The sequence below is a fragment of the Notolabrus celidotus genome, chromosome 19 (assembly GCF_009762535.1).
Source record: "Notolabrus celidotus isolate fNotCel1 chromosome 19, fNotCel1.pri, whole genome shotgun sequence".
NCBI lineage: Eukaryota > Metazoa > Chordata > Actinopteri > Labriformes > Labridae > Notolabrus > Notolabrus celidotus.
Window position 1 is genome coordinate 1289359 of NC_048290.1, and position 13137 is coordinate 1302495.

The following is a 13137-nucleotide window of genomic DNA, read 5'->3' on the forward strand; positions in this document are numbered from 1 at the left end:
AAAAATACACAGTATTTAACAATTCTTCAACTGATGAAAGAAACAAACATCTTAAACTAACATTTAGAAAGCAAAGAAAAGCATCAAATCTTCTCAAATCAGGCTCAAGAAGTGTTGTCTGATTATAATCAGGTCACTTATTCTGTTTTTTCTTGTTATATCTTCATAAAATCAACAAATCATCAAATTAAAAAAGACAAAATGAATAAATCTTCACTTATGTCTCAGTTTTCAAAAAGCTTTTGTTGATTTTTTTTTAAAATGTGTGATTTAAAAATACATGAAGTTTGTTCCTCCCCTTTCATAGAAGTGTATGCAGATAAATAAATAAACATAAGCCTGAAAACATGTTTATTTCTGCTGTAAAGTTCTTGTTGTTGTTTGTGGCTTCATGTACTTTCTGGGCCAGCCTCAAGCGGACTCCAGGAACTGCAGCTTTTCATTTTCCAAGACCAGAAGGTTGCAGCTTGGCATGAAGGCATAAAACTGGGAGGAAATCCACTGAGGCTTCTTTTAAATGTAGAAAACTTCTCTGATGACCTCTCAAAAAATTACCAAAGAACAGTTTGAGGCTGTAAACAAATATTTTTACACTATTCTTAAACAAAATAGCAAAGACAAGTCTCAAATAAAAGAAAAACAGTAACACATTAGTTCAAATTGATGTGAAATGCAGAAAGAGATCATAAAAGATTAATTTACTTTATTTAAAAAATGTTTACATTATCTAGGAAATATATTCAGCTCCATGTTTTCTCAGAAAATCATCTTATGATACATTAATGGGTTCATTTCCTTATAAAAGTGGATCATCTCAGAGAAATGTTGTCCTTATGTTCCATAGAAACCTTTTAGAGAAATAAAGTTTACACACTGCTTTAACCTCCCTTTGCTTTATTTTTTAATTTTAATTTAATTTTAAGGAGAATAAAATCATTATTTATCAAAGCTGGAGACACTGAGGCCCTAAATGTGTCCTTCGTCTCTTAAATCCTGATATTTTGGTGTTTATTTTGAATGCAGTAGTTAGTCAAAGTGAAGTTTCAGGATCACAAAGGGTCCTTGATTCAGACATACACAACATAATAAACTATAGCTCTGTTTGATAAAGTCTGATCAGAAGTGGGACCCTGGGATGAAGTCTGATCAGAAGTGGGACCCTGGGATGAAGTCTGATCAGAAGTGGGACCTCTGGGATGAAGTCTGATCAGAAGTTGGACCTCTGGGATGAAGTCTGATCAGAAGTGGGACCTCTGGGATGAAGTCTGATCAGAAGTGGGACCCTGGGATGAAGTCTGATCAGAAGTGGGACCTTGGGATGAGGTCTGATCAGAAGTGGGACCCTGGGATGAAGTCTGATCAGAAGTGGGACCTTGGGATGAGGTCTGATCAGAAGTGGGACCCTGGGATGAAGTCTGATCAGAAGTGGGACCCTGGGATGAAGTCTGATCAGAAGTGGGACCCTGGGATGAAGTCTGATCAGAAGTGGGACCCTGGGATGGGGATGAAGTCTGATCAGAAGTGGGACCCTGGGATGAAGTCTGATCAGAAGTGGGATTATGGGATGAAGTCTGATCAGAAGTGGGACCCTGGGATGAAGTCTGATCAGAAGTGGGACCCTGGGATGAAGTCTGATCAGAAGTGGGACCTCTGGGATGAAGTCTGATCAGAAGTGGGACCTCTGGGATGAAGTCTGATCAGAAGTGGGACCCTGGGATGAAGTCTGATCAGAAGTGGGACCTCTGGGATGAAGTCTGATCAGAAGTGGGACCCTGGGATGAAGTCTGATCAGAAGTGGGACCCTGGGATGAAGTCTGATCAGAAGTGGGACCCTGGGATGAAGTCTGATCAGAAGTGGGACCTCTGGGATGAAGTCTGATCAGAAGTGGGACCCTGGGATGAAGTCTGATCAGAAGTGGGACCTCTTGGATGAAGTCTGATCAGAAGTGGGACCCTGGGATGGGGATGAAGTCTGATCAGAAGTGGGACCCTGGGACGGGGATGAAGTCTGATCTGGTATCTTCACTGTGTGAAAGTTTCTGTTACAGACGGCGTCACATTTAGAGGACGAGTGTTCCTCCATCCTCGGCCCTCCTCATGTCCTACTCCTGTTTTTACAGTTTGGACGCTCTCTCAGACTCAGAGGAGATGCAGACGGAGGTGTGGCTATTATCTTCTCTTTGGAGGCAGGAAGGAGGTGAGGGGGGGAGGGGGGTAAGGGGGCTGAGGGGGGGTCTATCCAGACTGACTGGAGCCTGCCTGTAACAGCCTCTCTGAGACTCTGAATGAGACGTCTTAATGACTCTGGTTGTGAAAACGTAAAGGAGGGGAGGATGTGAGCTTTGATCTGACGGAGGGACCCCCCCTTTAAATACAGACCGCCTGTGAGGAAGGGGGGACAGTCAGGACCACACCAGCAGAGACCTCATCCAGCAGCTTGGACTCAACTTCTAAAAGGACTTAACTCTAGCACTCTGCAGCCATGAGAGGACGCTTCTCCATTGAGTGGATGGCCCAGAGCAGCCAGCCTGCAGGGACAGAGACCCAGGGATCTGGATCAGGATCTGGACCCGTGACTTGTGGAACAAACGCAGAGAGTCTGCCGGGTTTCTACTGCCGGCAGAGGTCTGAAGTTTTACCTGAGCAGGAGATCAGGAGCCATGAGGATGAGTTCAGCTCGACGCAGCACACAAACCCTCAGAGTAATCCAGGTGAGTTTCAGTGAAGAGTTTATTTACTTACCTGTGCTTACTGCACCTCCAGCTCACATTCAGGCCTGTTAACAGCCAACCCAAGACCTTTGTTGCAGCAGCTAGGATGTTTAAAGTGTTAAATAATGAACAAACAATAACTTGAGCTCTAGAGACTCTGATAGTTGCACTAAGAAGCAGTTAAAGTTGCAGAATATGTCATTAATAATCTAGTATATCTGCTAAAACCTGCAGCTGTGTGTTAAAAATAACTAATTCAAACTTTTACTCTTTTAAATGCAAAATATGTGAGTTTAATGTTAAGTTTTCACTAAAAAAAAATCTCCTTTTTTATGGATTATTGTGCTTAAGTTGAAAAGTTCTTACTTTCCTTAAATGCACTCATATTATTCCACTAGGACTAAATTAAAAGCCTTTTTTTTGACAATTTACCCCCATTTTGCTTTGCTAAAATGTTAAATATTTAAGCTAAATATAGAGTATTAATAACATAATTTATTAAATAGTTTTTTCTTTCCTTAAAATTGCTTATTCTACCTCAAAATTCATTGTAACAGGCAGATTTAATTTATCTATTTTAATATTTATTGTAGAAAAAAAAAAAGGCTGTTTTTTCAGCTTCATTAGCAGTTTCAGACATTAAAATAATTAAATGGATAAAAGAATATTGCTATGCTGATGATCTGGTTTGCTTTTGTAGCTCATACAAAAGCACCACCGTCAATTTCAGTCATTTCTGTATCAAGATAAAAGTTACCCACTGGAGCTTTAAATGTCGAGTCATTACTTTAAAGATCAAGTTTTGAAACTAGAGAAGTTTATATTAAATATATGAAAAAGAGACTCAGTTAACTCTCACCCTGTAGAATTAGTACTTAATTCAAAGTAAAACAAAGTCATGAAAGCATCCATTAACATGTAATGAAAGAAGGATTCAAATCTAACTTCTTCTTCGTTGGTGTCTGCAGTCTCTGAGGCCGGTTTCAGCAGCGGGACAGAAGAAGAGACATCCGGCTACGAGAGCGAAGGAGGTCATTCCATCTCCCTCTCAGCCCCCGACGCAGACTGCACCTCCTCCCCTTCCTCCCCTTCCTCCTCCTCCTCTTCCTGCCCCACGTCGCCCCCTTCAGGCAGGAGGCCTCGCACGGCGTTCACAGCGGATCAGATCAGCAGCATGGAGCGAGCGTTCAAGAGGAACGCTTACCTGGGAACGCAGGACAAAGCTGAGCTGTGCAAGAAGCTCAACCTGTCAGACAAACAGGTAAACATCAATTCATTAATTAATCAATCTGCTTACATTAGAATTAAAGAAATACTAATTTCTGTTATTTTTAAGTTTCTTTTTGAAATTTTTCATGCTTTTAAATCTGATTTATTTTTCAAATCTCTTGAACTGAATTATATATTTATTTGATTTAAATTGTATCATTCAGAAATACATAAAGCCTGTTGTAAATTTCAAATTGAATTATTTACCTTATTTATACATTTCATATGTATACAACTGTAGTTAGCTGTTTTTTATAATATATGTATTTATTTGCTTTTTGGATTATTATCTTTATTGTCTATATATATATATATTTTAAGTTTAAAGTATTTAAAATATTTTGATTTTCAAATATTTTAGTTTTTGCTCATCTTTTTTTGCAAGCTAAGGCCTCCATATCTGTATTTATTTAAGTTAATAACTTTTTTTAAATGTATTTTTGTTTATAAAAAAAAAACAGAAAAAAATATATATATGATTTTTTATTTATTTTGCTTTTGTAATTTATTAATTTTTGTATTATCTCAATGAGTGATTTTTTGGCAGGTCTAGGCCTCCATATATTGTATTTTATAAATATTTCTCAGTCCATATAACAGATATCCTTAATCTGTATTTGCTTATATGTCATCATAGATCTTATTCCTCACAGTATAAGTTGAAGTATTTTTCAAAGAGAACTTCTCCTCATCAGATTTTGTCTTCTCTTGTCCTCAGATCAGAAACTGGTTCCAGAACAGGCGGATGAAGCTGAAGCGGACGGTGCAGGACGCCCTCGCCCACGCCTGTCAGGCTAACGTCGCCTCTCAGTTGATGCATTATCCAGAGCTGCAGGCGTACAGACCAGGACCGTACTCCAGGTATCACTCTGCAGCAGGAGGACAGGAGGGCCCGGCTGCAGCTTCGTACATCCACCCACACAGCCTGCAGTACGGCTCGGCTCTGCCCAGCGTCCCCTCTCTGCCTCTGGACTCTTTCTATCAGTACAGCAGCCTACCTGGAGTCATGCTGCCGTCTGCAGCCGCTCCTCTCATGGCTTCTTACGCCGCATATCCTCAGTACTACTGACACAGACCTCTAAAAGCTACTGAGACAAAAACCCTCCTCGTCCTGTCCCCACAGGATCCCTCCTGAAGGACTTTAATACTTGAAACCAGACTCAGACAGGGTGGTGTGCAATACTGTGAATTCTGTGTATCTCTGCTTGTAACTGATGTATAGTTTGGAAATATTTAAAATGAATCTATGAAATGTATATTTGAATTTTGTTGTGAAGTTGCTGTGAAATAAGATTGTTAAAATAAATTCTATATTAAAACTCAGCAGGTTCTCTGACATGATTTTAAAAGTGAGACATTCCTGTGGTCGGACGCAGCAGTACATCTGAAACTGTTTCTAGATTCTACTTCCCTATACTCTATCAACAAGAAAATATGAAGCTTCTGTTCCTTATTTTTTAGGTACTAAAAGTTGAAGTTTTACCTGAAGGGCCTGTGTCCACTACTAGTATATTTTTCAGACTTTAACAGTTACTACCAAAGGAAACTGAAGTGTTGTGGGACAACTTTTGTAACCTAAATACAAAAAGAGCCGTTGAGAAGTGCCCTGAAATTGAGTTCGTTGGCGCTGCTAATGCAAAAAATGCTGTTAGTGGAAACAGGCCCAAAAAAGTGGGCTTCATTAAAGAAAAAGAAAAAATGTAACTGCAATGAAAACAGACTCAACAGTCACTACCAAAGGAATCAGAAGTGTTACGGGAGAACTTTTGTAACCTAACAACACAGCATTAGTGAGAAGTGCTCTGAAAGTGAAGTGTTGGGCCCTAAGAACGTTGTTAGTGGACACGGGCCCTACAAAAGTATCTTTCATTAAATGATAATAATAAAGGACATCCACAGCAATAAAAACAGACTCAACAGTCACTTCCAAAGGAAACAGAACAGAAGAGTCAATGAGAAGCACTCTGCAATTGAGGTTGTTGGAACTAACAGTGCAAAAAATGCTTTAAGTGGACACAGGCCCTTAAAAGAGAGGCTTTAAAAACAGACAAAAACAGTCACAGCAATTAATACAGACTTGACTGTCACTACCAAAGGAAACAAAAATGTCATGGGACACCAGCGAGAAGTTCTCTGAAATTGATGTGTTTGGAGCTAAAAACACTGTCAGTGGACACAGGCCCTAAAAAAGTAGCTTTCATTAATGAAAATACAGGGGGAAAAAAAAGGACATCCACAGCAATAAAAACAGACTCAACTGTCACTTCCAAAGGACACTGAACAGAAAAGCCAAAGAGAAGCACTCTGAAATTGAGGTTGTTGTCGCTAACAGTGCAAAAAAAGCTGTAAGTGGACACAGGCCCTTAAAGAGAGGCTTTAAAAACAGACAAAAACAGTCACAGCAATTTATACAGACTTGACAGTCACTACCAAAGGAAACAAAAATGTTATGGAACACCAGCGAGAAGTGCTCTGAAATTGAGGTATTGGAGCTAAGAATGCTGTTAGTGGAAACAGGCCCTAAAATAGTAGGCTTCATTAAAGAAAATACAGGGAAAAAAAACTCACAGCAATGAAAACAGACTTGTCAGTCACTACTGAAGGAAACAGTAGTGTCATTGGACAATTTTCGTAAGCTAACAACAAACAGAGCCAGTGAGAAGCGCTTTGAAATTGAGGTTATTGACACTGCAAAAAGTGCTGATAGTGGACACAGGCCCTAAAAAAAGTAGGCTTCATTAAACAAAATACAAAAAAAACCTCTCACAGCCATAAAAACAGACTTGTAAGTCACTACTGAAGGAAAAAGAAGTGTCATGGGACAGCTTGTGTAACCTCACAACAGACAGCGCTAGTGAAAAGTGCTCTGAAATTGAGGTGTTGGGTGTTAAGAATGCTGTCAGTGGACACAGGCCCTCAAAAAGTAGCTTCATTAAAGAAAAAACAGACTTGACTGTCACCACCAAAGGAAACAAGCTATATGGGGCCACTTTCATAATCTACGAACAGAGAGATCAAAAATTGCAAAAAATGCTGTTAGTGGACACAGGCCCTTAAAAAGTAGGCTTCATTACATTAAATAAAACTGTCACTACCGCAGGAAATGGAAGTATAATGGGACAACTTTTGTAACCTAACAGCTGAAAGAGCCAAAAAGCCCAGTCACAGCAGTTCCTAAAATGAGCCAGAACACTGTGGCACTCAGAACCATTAAAGAGATCGTATCCACAATCAGACACACGGGTCGAGTCGGTCTGAACACTCTGTGTCTGAACAGAAGACATACTCTTTGTGACATTTTGGAGCCCAGAAGCGAACACTGTGTCTCAGGTCAATGTGTGCCCGGTGTCACACTCACTCTATTCATTTAGCAGATTTTCATATTGCACAATCATAAAAACAGAATGTTGTTCAAAGTGTTATTCCACGAAAGACAGGGAGGAATGTTCTTTGTCATATTTCCAGGAGTTTGGAGGGTTTAATGACTCGATGATGAGAGGATTGCATAATATTTTTATGACCAAATGTGTTGAGTTTTCTTTTATGAAAACAAATAAATCAATCACAAAGATCAGATTTAACGTCCACCTCATTTAGAAAGCCAAAACAACAAAGTAGGAGGAGAATATTCACATATACTGGAAATGAACTGTGAGGTCAATAAAATTAAATAGCTCTTTAAATACTCTAAAGATTACTTGGCTGTAGTCCGTCATTTTCTCTGTTTTTCATCCATGAGCACGAATATTTTCAGCTTCTTCATGGCTATAACCAGTCAACACCTCTCAGCATCACCTCAATGATTACCAACAAGCAAACCTGAGTGATGAAACAGATGCAGAAGCACACAGCAGAGCTGTTTGCACTGCTGCTGTGGTTTCATCTCTTAAGTCACAGGTGCTGCTGACGTTTTCAGTGGTTGAAGGAAACAAAGGTGGAAAATCAACCTGGTTACTCAACCAAGAGGAGAGTGAAGCTCTGCTGCCCCCTGTGGGCAGAGAAAGGTACACCAACAGTAATGTTTCAATCAAATGCATGCAGAGCAGTTTAAAGATCTGTAGATTTAGAAATATAAATCATTTATCTGAGGTAGAAATAACAAAACAGAGAGGCTTTGAGTCCTGAATACTATTTCAGAGTTTTGCCAATTCGTCTTATAATTTAAATTCATTCATTATTGTGATTAAGTTGATCACAATTTCTATTAATTTCAACTTTTATCTTAAAATAATGAAGTACTATCATGATTTCAACATTTTATATCATAACATGACTTTGAATTTGATTTTTCCAAATAATTGTACGTCATAATTATGCCTTACTTTCTGTATCTCATCATTTGTCTGACTTTATCATAGTTTTGAATTTTAATCTTCAGATTTCTATATTCTATCTCATTATTTCAACTTTTATCTCATAAATGGGCACTAATATCTCATAATATTGAATTTGTCTGGTGTCATTTTTTACTTTTATCTCAATATTTTACATTTTAAAACCTTTAATTTGGACTTCTTTCACATACATTTAAATGTTAATATAATGTTTTTACTATTAACTGAATATTCTAAATTTTAATCTCATAGATTTTACTTTTATCACATACTTATGTCTTCAAATGTCATAGTTTCTAACTCTTTAATGCACTATTTTTGAATTTTCATCTCATTATCTTTTTTAAATTTTTTTATCAAGGCTAAGTCTCAGTTTTTGTTTGTGCTGGCAGCTTTGGGCTTCCATACCCAAGTGGATATACATCCCTACACAGTTTAATCTCTTACCCATCATACCAAGGAAACCAGATTTGTTATCCCATCTAAAAACAATGAAAATATTCTTTATCACTGGAGAGAGGTGTTAATAAAATGTATAGATGCTTGTCCACTCTGGGCTTCCGTACATGTAAATAACTTTCATTTATAAGTCACAACCTCACTGATGCAATAGTTCATCATTATTTACAACAGTGGAATTTTAATATAACTTCAGGGAATTTCTTTGGCATAACTTACCGATGATTTTTTTTCCATTCCTGGAACAGTTTATGATATTTGCAAATATTTTCGGATTATGTAGAAACAGGTCAAAAGTATTTTGTGGTATAAAAACCATAAAAACAGACCCTCGAACCTTTCCAGATTCCGTTTCGCACAAATAGGGTTGAGGAAAACAAATTAAATCGACATATTTTAAGAACTGAAGCGGAAAAAACCCTTAAAAACCTTTATTTCATCACATTATGTCATAAAACAGAGAGATTTCACAACCAAGGAGGGAGCTGAGAAAACAAGAAGTACGCAAACGGAACCTCGTTCTCAGCCAATGGGGAGAGAGGGATGCTTTATCTGGGTGCAACGGTCACAACCTACCAGCAAATAGGAAAGCAGTAACCGTGTGAACTTCCGGGAGTGACAGTGCGCTGAGCCAATCAGAAGGCTCCTCGCAGTGCCCTGTTGTTGAGCGTGGAGGGGGCGCGCGCAGAAAGCAGCTGCGCAGAGAGGGGCTGCGCAGAGAGGGGGCAGCAGCAGCCGGATGGTGGAGCTGAAGATGGCGGATGGAGACAGCGGGAGTGAACGCGGAGGCAGCAGCGGGGGAGGAGGAGGTGGAGGCGGCTTCCAGCACCTCCAGAGGGACCAAGAGACCCAGGAGCTGGCGTCCAAGCGCCTCGACATCCAGAACAAGCGCTTCTACCTGGACGTGAAACAGAACAGCAAGGGCCGGTTCATCAAGATCGCCGAGGTGGGGGCCGGGGGGTCCAAGAGCCGCCTGACCCTCTCCCTGTCCGTGGCGGCCGAGTTCCGGGACTACCTCGGGGACTTCATCGAGCACTACGCCCAGCTGGGGCCTAGCAGTCCGGAGCAGATCGCCCAGGCGTCTCAAGGGGAGGACGGCGGGCCTAGGAGGGCTCTGAAGAGTGAGTTCCTGGTCCGGGAGAACCGCAAATACTACCTGGACTTGAAGGAGAACCAGAGGGGGAGGTTCCTGAGGATCCGGCAGACCGTTAACCGTGGACCCGGCTTTGGGGTCGGGGGCCCTGTGGGGGGCATGCTGGCCGGGCAGACCATCGCCCTCCCGGCTCAGGGTCTCATAGAGTTCCGAGACGCCCTCGCGAAGCTCATCGACGACTACGGGGGGGACGACGAGGAGCTGGCAGGGGGATCCGGTGCTGCAGGGGGGTACAGCGAGCTCCCCGAGGGGACCTCCATCATGGTGGACTCCAAGCGGTTCTTCTTCGACGTGGGGTCCAACAAATACGGGGTGTTCCTGAGGGTGAGCGAGGTGAAGCCCAGCTACAGGAACTCTATCACCATCCCCTTCAAAGCCTGGAGCAAGTTCGGGGGAGCCTTCAGCAGGTACGCCGAGGAGATGAAGGAGATCCAGGAGAGGCAGAGGGACAAGGTCTACGAGAGGAGGGACGAGTCCGAGGGAGAGGAGGTGGAGGACGACTGAGAGAGGGAACAGCTGGGAGTCCATGACAGATCTGCAATATAACCAAGGGGGGTGTTTTTTATTGCAAAAGATAAAAAAAGAGATAAGTGCATGACAAATCGTGCTGTTATAGCCTACTAAAGTATCGTGGAGTATAAAACAAGTACATGTGCAGGGACAGTTTGGTGTATATCCTAAAAACAAGTGTGTAGGGTTGAAGGTTGGAGTGGTTGTGTGAATCTTTGCAAGTGGATTAAATGTGCAAATGGGATCTTCATGATCCTCATTGGCTGAAAAAAAGAGTGCTTTATGTTAAAAATGAAAACCCTTAAAAAAAAAAGGAACAAACAGCAGATTGGGTTTTTATAACAGTAGAAAAAGAGAGGTTGTCCAATGCTTTCCTATCTGCAACATAGTTAATATTTAAAAGCGTGAGGAGTCAACCTGTTTAAGATGTTTTCCTTGCTCAGTTTAAGGAGCATCCATTGTGTTCCTGTTCCGGTCCAGGTCTCAGATTGTGGTGTGTGTGTGTGTTTTTTTTCTTCTTCCTGAGAGGAATGTATAGAAAGCTGCCTGTCAGCTGACGGAGCCGTGCAGCAGCAGCAGCAGCAGGCGGCAGTTAATCGAAAAAGATTACCCAAAATGTTAGTGGAAGTTACTGATGAGAGGATTATCTTTAAGCCTGAACAACAAGGGCCTCGCCTCACGGACTCAAACTATCAAACTATCAAACTAAAGCTCTGACTCCTGCAGTCAGTCACAGCGTGGATCAGCTGGGTTTTATGTTATACATACAATCTGAGCGAGTCTTTTTTTTAATTCATATTGTTTCCAGTTTCACTCCACCAGGAGGAGAGAGGAGAGCGCTGTGTTTCCTCACACCAGAGCATCCCTGGTGTCATCATGTGAGGGGACAGGACAAACACACACACATATATATACATACTGTATTTAAAGAGATACATGTACAGTTTATCAACATTCTGGACTTTAAAAACGAAGCTCCTCCTGCTCCCTCCATCCACAACAAAGGGTCCAAATATCTACTCGCTGGATGGGAGCTCCACGTTTGACCTTCCAGCTCTCTGCCGGAGATGATTTTTTTATCCCATCATCCTCTCTGTCGTGGTCAGAGCGGGACAGACGGACAAACAGACGGCCATCTTTAACACCAGCCTGAGGCCGTCTCTCTGATGAAACATCTTCCAAACACGCGAAGAAGAAGAAGACCCCGGACAGAAACACACTGATGATGGATGTTTTTCTTTTTTTCTTCTTCTTTTCTTTTTTTCAAAAGAGAACTATATTAAAAAAAAAAAAAATGAGATTATAGGAAAAATATTACTGAACAAAACCAGCAAAAGATATTTTGAAATACTTATAAAAGAAAAATGTATTATATCATGGAATTTCAAGATTTAAGAATAAAAAAAGGTTAATTTCTTAAGACAAAGTTGTGACTCAAACCTCCAGATTATTTTTTGTTTTTCATAGAGTGAAAGTATAACTCTTCCTTAATTAAATCAACTTTAAATGCAAGAATGTTGTGATTGTATATTTTCAGGGTTTCACACTGAAAGAGATTTGTTTTTTATTTTGAATGATGTGAGGATTCATTTCAGGGCGGATTGTTACGTTTTCTAAGTTACAACCATTTTTTTTCTAAGCACAGATCTTCAACAGAGCTCCAACTCCTGATATTTTTCATTAATAATAACCCACTTATTATTTCATATTTACTCTCTAATCCATAAAATGTTAAATACGCTTCTTTTTGACCATTTTTAAAACCCCAAACTCTTAATTTACTGCCTTTAATACAAAATGAACATGCATATCTTTACAGAGAAGACACTAAGGGAGGACATTTTTGAGAATATAACCTGATAAACAGATCATTTTTGCTGTTTTAATCCCCAATTTAGTATATTTCACGTTCCCTTGTGTCCATTCTGCTGTATTTTCCTAAACATGCTCGGTCAGCTGAGATCAGACAAAGAATCCTCACTGAGAAATCCAGACTAGGATTATTGTGCTGACAGTGAGGGGTCAGTGTGAGGATTTAAAACCATCACACGTTACTGAAATCATCAAAGATGGCTTTCATTATTATCTGCTAATGGATTAAGTCCTGATAGTGACATAAAGACCTCTATCATATCTAAAGACGTCCTGTTTTATCCGCCCGGGTGTTGAAAACCAAAATAGAATCATTTAATGTTCACGGACGGCAAATAAAACATATAAAAACTCATCTGTGGGGCGCTGGTGGCCTAGCGGTCTAAGCGCCCCACAACCAGAGGATAAAGTCCTCGTCGCAATTTCCTGCATGTCTTCCCCCCTCTCTCTGCTCCCCACATTTCCTGTCTCTCTTCAGCTGTCCTATCAAATAAAGGCAAAAAAGGCTAAAAATATAACTTAAAAAAACAAAACAAACTCATATCTGTGAGAAGAAACCACGAAAAACAGCCAAAAAAGGACTGAAATGTATGAAAACACAAAGACACCAACTCCCATGATGCCCTGCTTCTTAATGATGTCATCAAACTCCATCCTTTGATAGCATTTTATTGGAGAAAGAAATCGCATACTGTTCCTTTAACATTTAAAATTAGATTCCTCATCATCCTGAATGTCTTCCATTAGTGACGTATATATCTTACTATCATTATCATTAGTATTATTATTATTGATGTTAAAATGAGGCAATTTTTTTGAAAGTGTGTAA

The 13137-nt window shown here is 40.3% G+C and overlaps 2 protein-coding genes and 1 long non-coding RNA gene across 3 annotated transcripts; 2 read left to right on the forward strand and 1 right to left on the reverse strand.

The window, feature by feature from the left end:
• The first annotated feature begins 2254 nt into the window (after nt 1-2254).
• Nucleotides 2255-5266, forward strand: ved (ventrally expressed dharma/bozozok antagonist). The gene is made up of 3 exons (XM_034709595.1): nt 2255-2711; nt 3680-3972; nt 4699-5266. The coding sequence occupies exons 1-3, from the start codon at nt 2483-2485 to the stop codon at nt 5047-5049; spliced, it is 873 nt and encodes a 290-aa protein (XP_034565486.1). The 5' UTR covers nt 2255-2482; the 3' UTR covers nt 5050-5266.
• On the reverse strand, nt 3567-7777 carry LOC117831094. The gene is made up of 2 exons (XR_004634903.1): nt 7679-7777; nt 3567-3957 (listed from the first exon to the last, which is right to left on the reverse strand). It is a non-coding gene; the product is annotated as an uncharacterized LOC117831094 (long non-coding RNA).
• Nucleotides 7778-9466: 1689 nt separating this feature from the next.
• On the forward strand, nt 9467-11862 carry purbb (purine-rich element binding protein Bb). Its single transcript, XM_034709594.1, has one exon. The coding sequence runs from the start codon at nt 9513-9515 to the stop codon at nt 10428-10430; it is 918 nt and encodes a 305-aa protein (XP_034565485.1). The 5' UTR covers nt 9467-9512; the 3' UTR covers nt 10431-11862.
• Nucleotides 11863-13137: the final 1275 nt, after the last annotated feature.

Excerpts from the sequence above, each read along its gene's own strand:
- purbb (XM_034709594.1), top strand. The coding sequence starts at position 9,513 with ATGGTGGAGCTGAAGATGGCGGATGGAGACAGCGGGAGTGAACGCGGA.
- ved (XM_034709595.1), top strand. The coding sequence starts at position 2,483 with ATGAGAGGACGCTTCTCCATTGAGTGGATGGCCCAGAGCAGCCAGCCT. Across the intron at positions 2,712-3,679 it reads AAACCCTCAGAGTAATCCAG|TCTCTGAGGCCGGTTTCAGC; the intron begins GTGAGTTTCAGT and ends TGGTGTCTGCAG. Across the intron at positions 3,973-4,698 it reads TCAACCTGTCAGACAAACAG|ATCAGAAACTGGTTCCAGAA; the intron begins GTAAACATCAAT and ends TCTTGTCCTCAG.